This window comes from Salvelinus sp. IW2-2015, linkage group LG20, assembly GCF_002910315.2.
Source record: "Salvelinus sp. IW2-2015 linkage group LG20, ASM291031v2, whole genome shotgun sequence".
NCBI classification, from domain to species: domain Eukaryota; kingdom Metazoa; phylum Chordata; class Actinopteri; order Salmoniformes; family Salmonidae; genus Salvelinus; species Salvelinus sp. IW2-2015.
The window spans coordinates 66,249,424-66,269,188 of record NC_036860.1 but is presented as its reverse complement, the minus strand read 5'-3'; the positions used below and the strand labels follow the sequence as shown (position 1 = coordinate 66,269,188).

Here is a 19,765-nt window from a genome sequence, read left to right as displayed (position 1 = left end):
GATATCTAGAGGTAGATAGTGGATTAATTGACCGCTAGATGGAGACGGTGGGTTTATTATCCCCTCAAGAAAAGAAAAAAAATGTCCCGCGTCTGAATCTAGCTGATGATCCCTGTTGTAGGCTATCTATTGCTTATCTTCTCCAATGGTAATTTATTATCAAGCTTTAAGAGATTAGGATGGGTCCTAAGAGACTTAAGGTGTTGTATTATTTTGTGTAATAAGATCCATATTTTACTTTACAGATCTTCCTGAACAAACCCATTCGGAGTGGATGACAGTACTGTAGAATGGATGAAGGAACAGTCGAACAGGAAAGTTGTAGTTACTAGCTCTTGGTGGACAATATCTAAATGACAAGGGCTGGTGTCACCACAACCAGCTCCGGTCCACAGACCCGTGAAGTGCCCAGCCTCGACCCCAGCCTGCACCTCTCAGGGGCCTCCTACTGACCCAACCACAGCCTGCACCGACCTCTCAGGGGCCTCCTGCTGCCCCAACCCCAGAGGGATGAACTGTGTTGGTGTTGCGGGTGGGATCTGAATCCGGCTCTCCCACGGGAGAAACCAACTTCTTTACCGTTARCCCAATAGGAAATTCCCTTTTGACTGAGAGCCTGACTCACGTTGGATACATCGGCGCTATGGAGGAAGATATACCACCCCTCTTAGAGCCAGACATCCTGACACCAGCCTGCCCCAGCCTTAGCCGCAGACGGATGTACAGGCTCTGTTCTACGGAGCCCATACCACCCCTCCCAGACACCCAGCCCAAACCTGCACTCACCTCCCAGGGCCCAGAGCCCCACTGCTGCCCAGGTCCTAGCCCCAGCCCTGGCCCCGGCTCCATGGAGCCCATATCGCCTAAGCCAAATACCCAGACAGAGAACAGCATCACTGACCCTGGCACACTTGTCTTAATCCACCCCCCACAGGGGCCCGTGGCCCCTCATCGCCCCTGCCCCAGTCACAAACGGACACATGGTGTTGGTATTGGTATCAGTGTTGGCCCTATGGAACCTATACCCCCTCACTCAAATACCCAGGCCAGTGTCACTGACCCTGACACACTTAACCTAATCCAGGAGACGCGACAGATGCCACAGATTACCCAAAAAAGTGACACAGTGGAGGGCAATGTGACTGACTGTCACTGTGACACACATGTCTTAATGCTAGTCACCCAGGATCCGGTGACAGGACTCTTACACCACCACCACCACCACCACCATGTTAGGACAGAGAAAGAGGACATGGCCCAGTCAGAGGGACTAGCACCAGGCTATCATGATGCTACACCACCACCTGTTGATGCTTATTGGGTCTTATGTGATAGCATCACTAGTGTGACACATGATGGGACAGAGGGAGCTAGTTTAAAGTCCTCAGAGGAAAACAATGACAGTCCTAACGAGTTGTGGCTGGACGCCTGCCAGTATCAGACCCTGGCAGCTGAGGATGGGGAGGGGGAAGAAGGGGCTATTTTGGGTGGGGACGAGTGGGGCCTTTATCCTATCAGAGGCAGCGGTGTCACAGAATGTCCGGGCAACACAAAGGAGTCGGGTTTCCTACTGGGAACGGACGCTGCTATTGGTCAGGGAGGCTGTGATTCGGACCAGTGGTTGTCTSTGCCACCTTTTGATAGGTCTGTGTCCACTGACAGCTGGTATAGCACGTTCTCCGACTGGGCTGTCATAGTTCCTGGAGGAGGACCGCGACCCGAAGACTTTACAGGAACAGCTGCACTCACACAGAAACAGGGACAGGGACAGGCACAAGCATATCCACAGACACCCATGGCCATCCAACACCAGGCAGTGGAGCCGCGAGCCAGCACAGAGAGCCCCATCCACGCTGGGCCAGAAGAGCTACTGGAAGTGGGTAGCCTCCAGGACAGGGAAGGGGAAGGGGAAGACACMCAGACAGAGGAGTCCCACAGCGGGTGTATATCATCAGCAGGGCAGGGAGATCAGGAGCCTGTTGGAGAGCTGGTGATCACTGAGGATGACTGCTCTGCCTATCCCACAGATAGCCACTCAACCCTGGGTTCATCGTCTGACACACTGGTCTTTCCCACCACCAAACTCTACGGGCTGGTGATCAATACGACAGAGGCGGTGCTGGCTCCTCCCCCCATATCCTTTTCCTCATCCGCCTCGGGTGCTGCTCCTGTGGGGAGAGATGTGTTGGAAATGGAAACAGACATTGATATTAGCCACAAGAGAGACAGTTATTTACTAGAGGACAGTGTTGGCAGATTTCAGAACCAGGTAAGATTTCAAGTTTATTATGTTATTTGATTTAGATACTGTAGTAGTTGATTAACAGCAGTGGATTTGTTTGTTTACAACTGCATGGTCGTGTAGTTAACTAAATATGTGGATATTTCTGTGAAATCATTTTATTTTTCGAGACGGGGAAAGTATGTTTTTTAGACTTACTAACCCAAGGACGCAACAGCGGCGTTGTACTGACACACACAAACACTTTCACTAGAGTTATGTCTTTCTGTCTGTCAGAAACTAACCCTGAGGCGACACTCACCTTTATCATGTACTAATAATAGTCCACAACATCAATTACACTGCAACCTGAAACATCATCACAACGTTCAGTATTCCATACCTTCACAGCCAGCCCAGCACCGAGAGAGAGAGAGAGAGAGAGAGAGAGAGAGAGAGAGCAGAGTATAGCAAAACTCTTATGTAGGGCAGAGCACTATTCTGTAGGGCAGAGCACTACTCTGTAGCCAGTGGCACGTAGTCCGACTGAGGACTGAAGGTGGTCTGAAACAGCCAAGCCACCCTGATCGCTACAGTATGTTGGTTTATTCACCCTGACTGAGTCAGATGTGGAAGGGTTGTTATGTAGTATCTGTTCCTTGATTTCTCATGTGGGAGCCTAGCTCCGGGCTAGCTCTGGGAGACTAGCTCTGGGCTAGCTCTGGGAGCCAAGCTCTGGGTTAGTTCTGGGAGGTTAGCTCTGGGCTAGCTCTGGGAGGTTTAGCTCTGGCTAGCTCCTGGGGTTAGGCTTCTGGGCTAGCTCTGGGAGGTAGCTCTGGGAGCTCTGCTCTGGGGAGTGTTAGCTCTGGGCTAGCTCTGGGAGGTTAAGCTCTGGGAGGTTGTAGCTCTGGGCTAGCTCTGGGAGGTTAGCTCTGGGAGCCTAGCTCTGGGAGGTTAGCTCTGGGCTAGCTCTGGGAGGGTTTAGCTCTGGTTAGCTCTTGGAGGTTAGCTCTGGGCTAGCTCTGGCGAGGTTAGCTCTGGGCTAGCTCTGGGAGGTTAAGCTCTGGGAGCTCTGGGTTAGCTCGTGAGCCTAGCTCTGGGCTAGCTCTGGGAGCCTGAGCTCTGGAGGTTAGCTCTGGGCTAGCTCTGGGAGCCTAGCTCTGGGAGCCTAGCTCTGGGCTAGCTCTGGAGGTTAGCTCTGGGCTAGCCCTGGAGGTTAGCTCTGGGCTCGCTCTGGGAGCTACTCTGGGTAGCTCTGGGAGCCAAGCTCTGGGTTAGTTCTGGGAGGTACTCTGGCTAGCTCTGGAGGTTAGCTCTGGGCTAGCTCTGGGAGGTTAGCTCTGGGCCTAGCTCTGGAGGTTAGCTCTGGGAGCTAGCTCTGGGAGGTTAGCTCTGGCTAGACCTTCTGGGAGGTTAGCTCTGGAGCTCTGGGAGGTTAGCTCTGGGCTAGCTCTGGAGGTTAGCTCTGGGCTAGCTCTGGGAGGTTAGCTCTGGGAGCCTAGCTCTGTGAGCCTAGCTCTGGGCTAGCTCTGGAGCCTAGCTTGGGAGGTTAGCTCTGGCTAGCTCTGGGAGCCTAGCTCTGGAGCCTAGTCTGGCTAGCTTTGGGAGGTACTCTGGGCTAGACCTGGGAGGTTAGCTCTGGTCGCTCTGGGAGCCTAGCTCTGGCTAGCTCTGGGAGCCTAGCTCTGGGCTAGCTCTGGGAGGTTTAGCTCAGGGCTACTCTGGGAGGTTAGCTCTGGGCTAGCTCTGGAGGTTAGCTCTGGGAGGATAGCTCTGGAGGTTTGCTCTGGGCTAGCTCTGGGAGGATAGCTCTGGGCTAGCTCTGGGAGGCTTAGCTCTGGGCTAAGCTCTGGGCTGGTTAGCTCTGGGGATAGCTCTGGGAGGTTAGCTCTGGGCTAGCTCTGGGAGTTAGCTCTGGGAGTAGCTCTGGGAGTTAGCTTGGGCTAGCTCTGGGCTAGCTCTGGGACGGTAGCTCTGGGAGCCTAGCTCTGGGAGCCTAGCTCTGGGAGGTTAGCTTGGGCTAGCTCTGGGAGCTCTAGCTCTGGAGCCTAGCTCTGGCTAGCTCTGGGAGGTTAGCTCTGGGCTAGCCTGGGAGGTTAGCTATGGGCTACTCTGGAGCCTAGCTCTGGGCTAGCTCTGGGAGCCCAGCTCTGGGCTAGCTCTGGAGAGTTAGCTCAGGGCTCACTCTGGGAGCGCTAGCTCTGGGCTAGCTCTGGGAGATAGCTCTGGGAGGTTACTCTGGGCTAGCTCTGGGAGGTTCTCTGGGAGGATAGCTCTGGAGGTTAGCTCTGGCTAAGCTCTGGAGTTAGCTCTGGGAGGTTAGCTCTGGCTAGCTCTGGGAGGTTAGCTCTGGGCTAGCTCTGGGAGGTTAGCTCTGGGCTAGCTCTGGGAGGTTAGCTCTGGGAGCCTAGCTCTGGGGGTTAGCTCTGGGCTAGCTCTGGGAGGTAGCTCTGGGTAGCTCTGGGAGGTTTAGCTCTGGGCTAGCTCTGGGAGGTTAGCTCTGGGCTAGCTCTGGGAGGTTAGCTCTGGGCTAGCTCTGGGAGGTTAGCTCTGGGCTAGCTCTGGAGGTTAGCTCTGGCTAGCTCTGGGAAGGTTAGCTCTGGCTAGCTCTGGGTGGTTAGCTCTGGGCTAGCTCTGTGAGGTTAGCTCTGGGCTTAGCCCTGGGAGGTTAGCTCTGGGCTAGCTCTGGGAGCTAGCTCTGGGCTAGCTCTGGGAGGTTAGCTCTGGGCTAGCTCTGGGAGCCTAGCTCTGGGAGCCTAGCTCTGGGCTAGCTCTGGGAGATAGCTCTCGGCTAGCTCTGGGAGCCTATCTCTGGAGCCTACTGTAGCTCTGAGACTGCAGCTGGTCTGGCCCTGTGAAGTGGTCTAAGGAAATGAGAGGCATAGAAAAACCTCAGATAGACAGAACAGAAATGGCATCGCTAATATAGTGGGTGTTTGATGATAATAGCACGCACCCCAGGATGGAAGCACAGCTAAGGAGTGTACAAGACTCTCTCCCCCCTACTCTCTCTCACACACAACACACAAACACACACACACACACACCACCACACACACACACACACACACACACAACCCACACAACAACACACACACACACACACACACACCACACACACACACAACACACACACACACACACCTTCAGAGCAGTCTAAAAAGCTCACTCACTGGGTTAAACGCCTGGGAGGATAAAGGGACACCTTTGATTGGCTTAAACATTTTGAGTTGCACAGTTAATAGTGCACAGCCCATAACAGTGCTATAGACCAGACCACTCCCACATTTACAGTAGGTTATATGTAAGGCAGTTGACTCTAATCAACATAATGCAAGTTGTTATATAGCAAGATATGTTTACGACAATCTATGACAACAAATACATGAGAAATCAGTATGTTTTAGATAGGTGTCTTCGGGAACAATGTTTATCCTTCTTTATTGTCTAACCTGCTACTAACTTACGACTTATCTGAACATGTTATACTATTTAATGTCTTTTGAATCTTAGCCTATTGAACCTTTCAATATTAACCTGTGTAGTGGGCAGTAATATTTGATATACAGTATATTATATATACATTGCATGTGACTCGTAATAAGACGCAGCAATTARCCTATTAAAATGTTTATCTGACTCCATCAAGATAAATAGCAATGTGCAAGAACACAGAAATAGGAATTGAAGAAAAATCTGAGAATGGAATTCTAAATACAGGTGTATTTAATAACTTTGTAAAATGAATGGATTCACATACAAGGCACGTAGCTTAAGTTACAAGATATTAACAAGCATTACAAGGCATTGCTAAGCATATACTATAGATCCTAAGGGTAACTTACAAGACAAAACATGAACAAAGAAATGCTTACTGGGCCAGAGGTCTAGAAGCCTAGAGGTCTAGAAGCCCAGAGTTCTAGAAGCCTAGAGATCTAGAAGCCTAGAGGTCTAGAAGCCCAGGGGTCTAGAAGCCCAGGGGTCTAGAAGCCTAGAGGTCTAGAAGCCCAGAGGTCTAGAAGCCCAGAGGTCTAGAGGTCTAGAAGCCTAGAGGTCTAGAAGCCCAGAGCTCTAGAAGCCCAGAGGTCTAGAGGTCTAGAAGCCCAGAGCTCTAGAAGCCTAGGAAATTAGAATTGATCATATAACCTTCCTCCATGGACTGGATACAGGATAAGAGAGAGAACAAGGACTGGATACATCCATATAGATAGCATCAGAGTTATCCTCAGTGAACAGTTACCACAGAGATCATACATCCATATAGATARCATCAGAGTTCACCCTGTCCAGATACAAGTTGGGTATTGTCCTTTGTGCTTTCCTTGTGTTCCTGGACCATTTGTCATGCAGCTCCAGGTGACAGAGAGCACATACATTAGGGCCGAGCCTACACCTTTGGTGACTATTGAACCATTTGAAACATTGTTTATTTCTCCCCATGTAGCACCTTAGAGATGCAGTGCGGAATGTGACAGAAAATAGTGTCTCCCAGCTGGGCGGCGTGTTCATTGAGGGGGAAGATGAAGAGAGACGTTATGGGTCGGTGAGCGTCTCCGGTTACCCGTCCAGTAACAAGACACATCAGGTGGAGCATCTGTGTGGCGACAAGAGACATCAACAGTCATTTAAGAAGTCTCAATGTACCACAGACTCTGACAGGAACACATACGTGATGGCACACAGAGACACACCGTCCCGAGGTACTAAGGCAGACATACATGTGTCCCCCAACACAGACAGGAAGGACCTCCAGGAGACAGAGGGGAAGAGGCCACAGTGGGGGAATCCACCATTTTTAATGCCTGTTATGCCTTTAGCTCCTCTGAGTCTCAGCGTGGGCCGATCTCTCTTTTGCCGGACGAACAGCGCTTTGGAAGGGGATGCCATCCAAGCCAGTCCTAAGAGCTCACTACTCAATGAACAGAAAGGTCAGAGTTGTGGGTTTATACAATMTAATGTGCCCCGACTGCCCGTTTTGCCCGCCTGTTTCCGAGGGAAGATTGATAAGAAGACACCTGTGGTAAACAAAGAGGAAAAACTGTTGTTGACGAACAYAAAGAGGAATACAGGTTCTAGAGATACAACATCAGAGGACAAGGGTGGAAAGTTGACCATTTGCTCTGGTCGGAATCTGAACAGGGACTTTCCAGCATCGTCTTCGTCAAGTGAGGAATCAACAGCATCTTGGTCTCTTGACAGAAAGAAAAACAKCACAGTCCCACATGAGGTCAGCTCCCTCGGTAAAGAACTCTCCAACTATATCATTGTGACCGGTGATCACTTGATGATCTCAGAGAAGGAACGTGTTGCATACTTAACTCTAGACCAGGAGAACCCTCTAGACTCCAGAACGTCCTTGTTGAAACAAAYACAATCAGACAGAAATAAAGAACCCAATCACTGTGTTACAGCAGACGTAAAGAAAGGCTCCAAGATGCCTCATAAAACCAGAACACACTCCAAGAAAGAGAAGCCAGCTGTGGTTCACCATCTGGCCCCACCAACCTCCAAAACACAACAGAACCTACCGCTCGGATCTTACATTAAATGTGATCCCCTAACAACACGCGAGGATGGCGACGATGGATCTGTGACTGTCAAAGAGACTATCGTCATAACAGAGAATGTTAACACCAAAGGCCACGCCCACGGGAAGAAGAAGAAACACTCTGGGAAACACTCCCAGAATGCAACAGTGAAGAGCGAGGGGGTAGAGCCCCTGGTYGAGGTGGAGAACAGGGCTAAACAGAAGACTGCTACCAATGGGAAAATAGACACCTTTGTTGCCAAATTTGGACCCAAGGCTGGGAAAACCAAAGATAAGACTACAGCAGCTCTGCCTTGTAAGAAGGACAGTGTTCATTCAGACAGCGCTCAGAAACAACCTGGTGTGAAATCTCTGGTTGACGCTTCTGTCATCAGCCAAGGTGCCACAGTGAGTGACCCTTCCTCCAAGGTGCCCCAGTCTACCATCCCCATTGGCCAGCAGCCCAATGATGATGTCATCAAGCGGCGCCGTCTGTCTGAGGACAAGTTTGGTAAACACGAACCCAAGGCTGCTGTTGAGACAACTCGTAGGAAGGCCTACAGCGATGTACTGAAACAGAGAACACATCATGCACCAAAAGAAGGTGGGAATGCACTGCAGTATACTCTACTATTACACCGACCTGGGTTCAGATGGTATTTGTTTTCTTTCAAATACGTAGAGCGTTTGATTGAGCCTACTTGGAGCGCCACATGGGCAGGATTTGCACTTGAAACAATTCCATTGGTTCGATTACGCAACTTATCTATTTGAAAGAAAACAATAMATCTATTTGAGCCCATGTCTAGTGTTATGATAACTACTCTAAAATTATTATTAACGATAATATACATTTTCTGTGTAATTCTTAGACACATGTGTGTATATTTTTTTCCAGTGCCCAGAGTGGTGCAGCGGATCCAGGCAGTGCCTGTCAGTGGCGATCCTCAGAGTCTCAGTCTAGGGTGTCAGTTCACGGCTGTCTTTACCGACTACACCGTCACCTGGACCAGAGAGGGGGCAGTGCTGGCTGAGATCAAGAGAAGGTACAAGTCCTGATTTGATTTGACAGTATATTACATTGTCCATGCCCTTAAATGTTCCTATGGGAGAGCTAGTTACCCTACCCCGTTACCATATTTCAGTGTTTCTCAAATATCTTATTGAATACTCCCAGACATTCCATTTATTTGATCTATTTCAGTACTTACAATAAATTCGGAAAGTATTCAGACCTCTTGACTTTTTCCACATTTTGTTACGTTACAGACTTATTCTAAAATGGATTAAACTGTTGTTGTTTTTCCCTCATCAATCTACACAAAATACCCCATAATGACTAAGCAAAACCTATTTTTTWGAAATGTTTGCTAAATGTTTGCCCAGCTCTGGGAGACATAAGTATTCAGACCCTTTACTTAGTACTTTGTTGAAGCACCTTTGGCAGCGATTACAGCCTTGAGTCTTCTTGGGTATGACACTACAAGCTTGTCAGGTTGGCTGGGGAGCCTCACTACACAGCTATTTTCAGGTCTCTCCAGAGATGTTTGATCGGGTTCAAGTCCAGGCTCTGGCTGGGCCAATCAAGGACATTCAGAGACCTGTCCTGAAGCCACTCCTTCGTTGTCTTGGCTGTGTGCTTAGGGTCATTGTCCTGTTGGAAGGTGAACCTTCGCCCCAGTCTGAGTTCCTGAGCRCTCTGGAGAAGGTTTTCATCAAGAATCTCGCTGTACTTTGCTCYGTTCAGCTTTCCCTGTATCCTGACTAGTCTCCCAGTCCCTGCCGCTGAAAAACATCCCCACAGCATGATGCTGCCACCACCACRCTTCATCGTAGKGATGGTGCCAGGTTTCCTCCAGACRTGAYGCTTGGCATTCAGGCCAAAGAGTTCAATCTTGGTTTCWTCAGACCAGAGAATCTTCTTTCTCATGGTCTGWRAGTCCTTTAGGTGTCATTTKRCAAACTCCAAGYGGGCTGTCATGTGCCTTTCACTGAAGAGTGGCTTCCGTTTTGGTCACTCTACCATAAAGGCCTGMTTGGTGGAGTGCTGCAGAGATGGTTGTCCTTCTGGAAGGTTCTCCCATCTCCACAGAAGAACTCTGGAGTTYTGTCAGAGTGACCATCGGGTTCTTGGTCACCTCCCTGACCAAGGCCCTTCTCCCCCAATTACTCAATTTGATGCGGGCGGCCAGCTCTAGGAAGAATCTTGGTGGTTCCAAACTTCTTCCATTTCAGAATGATGGAGGCCACTGTGTTCTTGGGGACCTTCAATGCAGCAGACCTTTTTTGGTACCCTTCCCCAGATCTGTGCCTTGACACAATCCTGTCTCGGAGCTCTACGGACAATTCCTTCAATCTCATGGCTTGGCTTTTGCTCTGACGTGCACTGTCAACTGTGAGACCTTATATGGACAGGTGTGTGCCTTTCCAAATCATGTCCAATCAATTGAATTTACCACAGGTTGACTCCAATCAAGTTGTAGAAACATCTCAAGGATGATCAATGGAAACAGGGCCTAAGCTCAATTTTTAATCTTATGTAAATAAGGTGTTTCTGTTTTTATTTTTAATACATTTGCAAAAGTTTCTAACTATGGGATATTGTGTGTAGATTGATGAATAAGAACATTCATTTAATCAATTTTAGAATAAGGCTGTAACGTAACAAAATGTGGAAAAGGGAAGGGGTCTGAATACTTTCCGAATGCACTGTACTAGCTACACCAGATCCAGCTAGGTACACCAATCCAACTAGCTACACCAGATCCAGCTAGGTACACCAATCCACTAGCTACACCAGATCCAGCTATTCCCAGCTAGCTACACCTGATCCAAACTAAGCTACACCAGATCCAGCTAGGTACACCTGATCCAACTAGCTACTAGCTACACCTGATCCAACTAGCGTACACCTGATGTAACTAGCTACACCTGATACAATTAGCTACACCTGATCCAACTAGCTACACCTGATCCAACTAGCTACACCTGATCCAGCTAGCTACACCTGATGTAACTAGCTAACTGATCAAATTAGCTACACCTGATGCAACTAGCTACACCTGATCCAACTAGCTACACCTGATGTAAACTAGCTACACCAGATCCAGCTATCTACACCTGATCCAACTAGCTACACCTGATCCAACTAGCTACACCTGATCCAATTAGCTTTACACCTGATCCAACAAGCTACACCTGATCCAACTAGCTACACCTGATCCAACTAGCTACACCTGATCCAACTAGCTACATCCGATTCAATACTACACCTGATCAACTAGCTACACCTGATGCAACTAGCTACACCTAGTCCAATAGCTACAACTAGCAACTAGCTACACTGATCCAACTAGCTACACCTGATGTAACTAGCTACACCTGATGCAACTAGCTACACCTGATCCAACTAGCTACACCTGATTGCAACTAGCTACACCTGATGCAACTAGCTACACCTGATCCAACTAGCTACACCTGATGTAACTAGCTACACCAGATCCAGCTATCTACACCTGATCCAACTAGCTACACCTGATCCAACTAGCTACACCATGATCCAATTAGCTACACCTGATGCAACTAGCTACACCTGATCCAACTAGCACACCTGACCAAACAGCTACACCTGATCCAATTAGATACACCTGATGCAACTAGCTACACCTGATGCAAACTAGCTACACCTGATCCAATTAGTTACAGCTGATGCAACTAGCTACAAACCTGATCCAACTAGCTACACCTGATGTTAACTAGCTTACACCTGATGCAACTAGCTACACCTGATCCCAACTAGCTACACCTGATGCAACTAGCTACACCTGATCCAACTAGCTACACCTGATGAACTAGCTCCACCTGATTGTAATGGTATAGATCACAGCTGAGGGTACTCCACGAGAGGTTTGGGAGACACGCCACTATTTGAAAGACCACTTGGTGTTGCTCCTCTCAGTGTAAGTTACTGTAGCAATATATTTCAGATATTAACCCATCAATGTGTTGATGATGGTCCCGTGTGGCTCAGTTGGTAGAGCATGGCGCTTGCAACGCCAGGGTTGTGGGTTCATCCCCACGGGGGACCAGGATGAATATGTATGAACTTTCCAATTTGTAAGTCGCTCTGGACAAGAGCGTCTGCTAAATGACTTAAATGTAAATGTATGATGATTTCAGCCATGAGTGGGAGGAAGGTCCCGTTTTTATATAACGCTATGATTCAACTGTGCATCAGGTGCTATATCGTTGTTATTGTTCCAGAAATCTCCACTTAGTTGGAATACCGCCAGTCACGATTATTGCGTTAGATTATCTGTCTCTACTTACGTAATACAACTTTTAGAAATAACATTGTTGAAAAATGTCTAAAGAGTGAAAGTGAGTTAACACATATGTTGAGTCAGGTGTATGTTGAGTCAGGTTTATGCTGAGTCAGGTGTATGCTGAGTCATGTGTATGTTGAGTCAGGTGTATGCTGAGTCAGGTGTATGCTGAGTCAGGTGTATGCTGAGTCAGTGTATGCTGATCAGGTGTATGTGAGTCAGGTGTATGTTGAGTCAGGTGGTATGTTGAGTCAGTGTATGCTGAGTCAGGTGTATGCTGAGTCAGGTGTATATGCTGAGTCAGGTGTATGCTGATCAGGTTATGCGAGTCAGGTGTATGCTGAGTCAGGTGTATGTTTTGAACAGAGACCAAGAAATTAAAGGAATATAGCCTCCAGTTAGACTCTTATCACTCTCAATATAACACTTTCATTATTCATTAATGAATCAATGTTTTGTCAGCAAGCTGGCTTCATCAGGGTAGTTTAATAGAGCAGGGGTTTCCAACCTTTTTTGATTAATGTACCAACTGAGTTTTGCTCTGCACAGATACACCTGAAGCATTTTACCAGTGAGCCTATGGTCTCATAGTACCCCTGGTTGGAAACACTGGAGAACAAGTATGAATAGATTATGTTAACTCAGAATAATGATTCAAGGTTTATTCTCTCCTTCTGCTCTGTGTAGTGCTGGAGATGAGAGCAGAGTGTGCCTCACATCACCAAGCCTCCAATAAAGATCTGGGAAGTACCGCGTGTAGTCTCCTCTGTTCCCATGGCTCTGTCATCCTGGACTACCTCCTCACCTACTGAGGGTAAGACACCCGTTAGACTACCTCCTCACCTACGAGGGTAAAACACGTTAGACTACCTCCTCACCTACGAGGGTAAGACACGTTAACACTACCTCCTCACCTATGAGGGTAAACATGTTAGACTACCTCCTCACCTACGAGGGTAAGACACGTTAGACTACCTCCTCACCTACGAGGGTAAGACATGTTAGACTACCTCCTCACCTATGAGGTAAGACATGTTAGACTACCTCCTCACCTACGAGGGTAAGACATGTTAGACTACCTCCCACCTATGAGGGTAAGACATGTTAGGACTACCTCCTCACCTACGAGGGTAAGACATGTTAGACTACCTCCTCACCTACGAGGGTAAGACATGTTAGACTACCTCCTCACCTACGAGGGTAAGACATGTTAGACTACCTCCTCACCTACGAGGTAAGACATGTTAGACTACCTCTCACCTATGAGGGTAAGACACGTTACACTACCTCCTCACCTATGAGGGTAAGACACGTTAGACTACCTCCTCACCTACGAGGGTAAGACACGTTAGACTACCTCCTCACCTACGAGGGTAAGACACGTTACACTAACCTCTTCACCTACGAGGGTAAGACACGTTACACTACCTCCTCACCTACGAAGGGTAAGACACGTTACACTACCTCTCACCTATGAGGTAAACACGTTACACTACCTCCTCACCTACGAGGGTAAAGACACGTTAGCACTACCTCCTTCACCTAACGAGGTAAGACACGTTACACTACCCTCCTCACCTACGAGGGAAGACACGTTACACTACCTCCTCACCTACGAGGGTAAGACACGTTACACTACCTCCTCACCTACGAGGGTAAGACACGTTAGACTACCTCTTCACCTACGAGGGTAAGACACGTTACACTACCTCCTCACCTACGAGGGTAAGACACGTTAGACTACCTCATCACCTACGAGGGTAAGACACGTAATACGTCACACTCACATCCAAGTTTAAAATTTCTGGTTTAATTTGCCATGTGCAATGAATATATTGGAAATCTTACTCAACAGGGCTCTCACAATAAAAACAGCAAAATTCAAACATAATTTGGAGGTTAACAGCCCCCACTGTTTCTGTCTGTCTCTTTCATAGTGCTGAGTGAGATTGTCATCCTGGCTCATCCCCAGAAAAACACCACAGGTGAGTAGTGATCTAATGTTGAATTTCAGTTTGATATACWGTATACATCTGAGACAAGGTGTTAGGTAATAAAAGTTCAGAGGTCATTCAAARGTCATTCATTGTGGAAGCATCGAAATATGCTATGCTATGTCAAAGGCTCTTTCTGAATGACTGTATTCCTCTCTCTACCTCAGCTGCTCCCACTGAGCTAGTAGGCGAAGAGGAGGATGTGAAATGTTCCTGTCTGTTGTTCAAAGAGGACTTCCTGTCAGAGCAGTACTTTGATAAGAACCAGCCAGCCAGTCTGGTGACAGAGAAGGAACACTTTGGAGAGGGTATGCACAGAAGGGCCTTCCGGACCAGGCTCAAGGCCGGTATGGTGCCTGTCTTCACCCAGGGCCACCACTGTGTGCTCAAGGTACACAACGCTATCAGCTACGGGACCCAGAACAACGAGGAGTTGGTTCAGAAAAACTATAACCTGGCCGTGGAGGTGAGGGTTTATTTACCTTGATATCACCAGACACAGGGTCAGGGGTACGGTTAGGGTCAGAAAAACAGTTGCTCTCCCTATTTGACATTGTGTAATACTCTGACCCAGGGTTGAGGTCAGTTTCATTTCAATTCAGTCACTTCCTGAACCCTGTTGTACATATGTGTATTGTGTGATTCCAGGAGTGCCATGTTCAGAACACAGCCAGAGAGTACATCAAGGTCTGGACAGCCGTGGCCCAGACACAGGAAGCCTTCGGAGAAGTTCCAGAGTGAGTATGATGTCATCGCTGTCACATCATCATCTGGTGGGGTGTGGGCCTGCAAATCCCAGTGTCAATTCCTAGATGCCATCTCTTCTCCTGCCGTCCTTGTGTCCCACTCAATTTAACCCCAAAACCTCACTCCAGCTCACCTGTGTTCCAATCTCTGTTACAGCAAAAACATGAAATCCTTTTTTTCCCAGTGAAATATGCAAAACAGTAACCTTCCTGTTTCTCCCCCCCCCCCTTTCCAGATGTATACCAATATACCTGGTCCACCGCCTGTCTAACGACATCCCGTATGCCACTCTGGAAGAGGAGCTGATGGGGGAGTTTGTCAAGTACTCTGTTCGGGAYGGAAAGGAGATCAACCTAAAGAGGAATGACTCAGAGGCAGGACAGAAGTGTTGTACCTTCCAGCACTGGGTCTACCACAAGACTGAGGGTAACCTGCTCGTCACTGACATGCAAGGTAGGTTACTGCATCTGCACAGTGAGCCAAGGTCCAGTCTGGCTACTGTACTTAACAGCAGTGCAAAGAAAGTAGGAGATTAGAAATATAAATAATATATTTACTGTATAAGCACGTGTGACAACTGCTGCTATAAAAATGGCTTTATAAATAACTTGAATAACTGATTGATTGATTGATTTCTCTCGTTTCATTGTAGGAGTTGGCATGAGATTGACAGATGTTGGAATAGCCACGTGTAAGAAAGGGTGAGTACTGAAAAATAAATACAATACAAAACCTGATGGATTAAATCAAAACGATACAAACACTGTTTTCACCTGTGTGTATTGTACATTACGCCTCACAAACCACATGCAATGTCTCGTTTTTTGTTGTTGTTTGTTCTCTAGATACAAGGGGTTCAAGGGGAACTGTGCCACGTCATTCATTGATCAGTTCAAAGCCTTGCATCTGTGCAACAAGTACTGTGAGATCCTTGGACTCAAGTCTTTACAGCCAAAACCCAAAAAGAGTGTGGTTCCTAAACCCAAGCCAACTCAACCTGCCACAAAGACTAAAAAGACTATCGGACCCACCCTGAAGAGCAAATCCTGATAGGAGGAGGGCCTTTACATTTTAATATTGTCTCATTCAGATAAGAATCTATTTTTACAAGAGAGACCTGATAGTAGACCTAACAGATTTGATACTGGGGAATATCGCCCAATGAATAAACCTGATCTACAATACACTAGAGCGCTACCCGGACACGGGGGGGGTTGTCTATCTGGTGTAGAAAGAGACTGTTGGGTCAAAGGTAGTACGGCTGTATGAATAAATGTACTGAAGATGTGTTGTAGACGTCTGCCAGTACTCTTCAGTCAATCTACCTGGAGAGGATCTGCTGCTGTCAACCATGAAGGGCTTGTCTCATTCACTTGAATAGGTTCTCCCATGTATTTCTCACGCTGTGATGAAGCTGTGATGATTAGAACGAAGAGGTAGTATAATCAGAGATAATAMGTTTCTACCATCTCTGGTAGTGTTTCTGTCTTTGATGAGGTAGCATAGCTACAGGCTATGTTGTTTCTTCTGTGTTTTGTTAGTTTTCTTTTAGTGTATTTTATTTTTTTGTACTTTTTGTGGACACATTTAAACATTTGTTTTAAGAAAATGTGTAAAACATAATTATTGTGTAAGAACATAGACAMTGCAAGAAAATTATATAAATCATAGGACTACAATTTTATGCATTTTCTATGATGTACATGAGTGAAAATCTATATTTATATTTTCTTTTTGATTTTTGATGCGTTTCTTTTTGATTTTGTCTTTTGTTGTTGTAAGGTAACTAGAGGTTGCCAATAGATGTACTTTGAAATKATGTATAACAGATATTTAAGATGTACAGTATCAAACTGAAAAATATATGATGGTACGGTAATGGTACATGTATGGTACTGCAAATAGCAGCGATATGGTAGTAGCCTGCAGCACAGATACAGTGACAGAATAATGAAGGACCAGTCAGAGTGAGAGTACACTACTTCGCCCCCTGAGATCTCCTCCTCTTGACATCCCAAGCCAGCTGTCTGATGTGCTTGGCCCGGACAGAATGCCTCCAGCTACGCTACCCCTGCAGTCTGCCTCASAGATGAAACGACTCAATATCGCCATCTGCTGGCTTTTTGGACTACCTCAGCGCTAGGCTACAGTAAACAATGTCCGCCAYGTCTGAGTAATCGTCCAGCTGATGTATTCATTCATACTGTCTCTCCGATTCAATACAAAACAAATGATCCATATCACCATATGGATATTAGGTTATATGTAATCGGATATTGCCTTTTCCATTAGAGTGTAATACTTCTCTGGAGCCTTGCTTGATGTTTGATAAGTTAGATATTATCGTGTGATGTCGGTGGTGCAGCACACTCAAGTGAATGTAACTCATGTAAGGCCCCGATACCGATTTATGAATGTATGTTTTTTCTAAACACTTCTCAGTATTTGGTATTCAGAATTAACTTATTCAGTTGCCTCTGCCGGTGTGGCTACCTTGTACCAGTTGCCTCTGCCGGTGTGGCTACCTTGCGCGCTCTGAATAAATGTCATTCATCCACTGAAAACACTCCCACTTGCTGGCACAACAGATTTTCTCGTGAACTTTTATTCAATGGGGTTTTCAGTACATGTATCTTAAACCATCCCTTTAAATACAGAATATACTGTAGGAATCAATGAAAGACAGCCATCTATGCATATTTGTTTCTGTTTCAGCACCAACTGGTAGATTTAAAAATACTTTGATCTTGTAGATTATTTAGGCACATGTGGCGGTTAGGAAMTAGCCTATGTATGAATAAAATAAAACAGTTAGGAGAGCCTTTATGCGCAGAATATATTGATGAATAAAAAATACAGTGGTTTGATTCATCCTGAAAGTTGTCATAGTCAAGTTCACAATAAGGKTTGAACAATAAAATCCAGCCTAATTCTCACTAATCATCAACGGTCCAGTCATGTTGAACCGTGCGCCAGGCTCCAGGTTTAACCTGCTATGTGCGGGCTGAGTTCTAGAATAATGCAAACAGACTACGTTACGTGGCCCCCAATTATTGCACAACATTAGCCTAATATAATACTAGCGAGCCTCAGGAACAGTTTACAAGGACGTGACAGAGGAAAGAAAGGTAAATGTAATGGAATGATGCAAAAATACATATATGTGGGTATTACTGACGGTGGCTAACGATAGTGGCTAATATTTAACATGATACAAATTGTAAAATAAAACAGAAAAACCCGGCCATATAATCCAAACATTATAAAACGTTACATCAACTCGGCAGGTTCAGCCCTTCAGAAGCCTATAGCTTGGGTCTCCAAACTTCATCCAAGAAAATCACGAGGGCACGCAATTAAAATCGGAATGGCACAGCTATTTATGTCCTATTTCAATGTGGCCACAATACATTTCATGTTGATATGATTTTCAGTTTGCTTCCATATGGCTGGTTTCACAATCCACTTCTCCAAACGGATTACTAAATTATTTAGGTCTTATAAATGTATCAATTAAGGTGCATGGAGAATGCTGTTATTTCTATTTGAGAAAAAAAAGCAGATGMTTTTTCCCACTTGGAGTGGAGGCTGCTGAGGGAAGGACAGCTCATAATAATGGCCTGAAATGGAGCTAATGGAAATGGCATCAAACACCTGGAAACCATGGAAACCATGTGTTTGATGTACTTGATACCATTCCACAGATTCCACTCCAGCCATTACCATGAGCCCCTCCTCCCCAATTAAGGTGCCACCAACCTCCTGTGACTGATTGTCTGAAAACCAATGGCCCCATTAACACTGTAGGTTCCCTCTTTGTGTCCCAGGAAGTGTTGTTTTTCTGCCTAGTGATTCTCACTGAAACACTAAACTTTATTGGAATTTAAACTTCCGAAGTGTGAAAGGTCATGTCATACAGCCATTAAACTGGACACCAAAGACCAACTCATGTCCTACAGCCATTAAACTAGACACCAAAGACCAACATTATGTAAGTAGAGACATGTTTTTAATTTGGTTTCATTGACAACAACATAGACAGCACAGAAGACACAATAGCGTTTTCCTCCAGCATCACATGAAAACACAATGGGTCATGTATCTTGGTCTCTAAAAGATGTCTGTGCATTAGTAACACAGTATAACGTGTAGGCAGAGAAGGAAATGGGTCAGCAAGCATCTGAAGCTTCATGTTTTGGCACTGTATCACACGTCTGTTTTTAACACTTACATTGCGGTCAGCATGTGACCAATCACGACTAGTCATATTAAAATCTCATCCAGCCAAATGCCAGCCAAACTTTACTCAAACTACAAACTTTATACGCTCTCTGTATTTAGTTTATTACCTTATTTCCMATGGTGGGTAGGAGGAATACATGCAACAACAATCCACTATCAAACCAGCAACAACAAGATTCAAGGCCTGTGAAGAGAGCACCAAACCACATTGAGTTAACCAACCAGGATATATGGCCATGGCCGGTGTGACCCTTACTTCACCGCCACTATCTCTGTTTGACTGACCTCAGGGCATGGGGTCGCAGTGACGCTGTTCTCTTCTCACCGTAGCTATATAGTGTGATAATGGCGTTTGATAGCAGAGGACACAAACACCATTGTCACACTCCACAGCTTCGGCGGATAAAGATGGAGGGAGGGAATACCTGGGATGTGGGGGGAGAGAGAGAGATTAGTCATCTATTGTACGTTTGTCCCTGGTGAATTTCATAGGCTGTTGGATGTGTTTCAATGTAGAAATGACCACCTACAAATAGTATTTCAGTCTTAAAATGAATTTAGACTGATAACTAGTGAGACCGCCATGTAACAGTAGACTCCCTGACCAAGGCCCTTCTCCCCCGATTRCTCAGTTTGGCCGGGTGGCCAACTCTATGAAGAGTCTTGGTGGTTCCAAACTTCTTCCATTTAAGAATGATGGAGGCCACTG

At 46.4% G+C, this 19,765-nt stretch overlaps 1 protein-coding gene across 1 annotated transcript; it reads left to right on the top strand.

The window, feature by feature from the left end:
* Positions 1–1,483: 1,483 nt before the first annotated feature.
* alpk2 (alpha-kinase 2) lies at positions 1,484–17,685 on the top strand (the record flags this gene model as incomplete). Its single annotated transcript, XM_070449773.1, is given in 11 exon segments — positions 1,484–2,269; positions 6,666–8,352; positions 8,647–8,847; positions 12,800–12,855; positions 13,552–13,585; positions 14,011–14,058; positions 14,235–14,533; positions 14,716–14,804; positions 15,050–15,267; positions 15,467–15,515; positions 15,660–17,685. Coding segments are annotated over 11 exon segments (3,672 nt in total), but the record flags the coding sequence as incomplete, so codon positions are not given.
* Between the last annotated feature and the right edge of the window lie 2,080 nt (positions 17,686–19,765).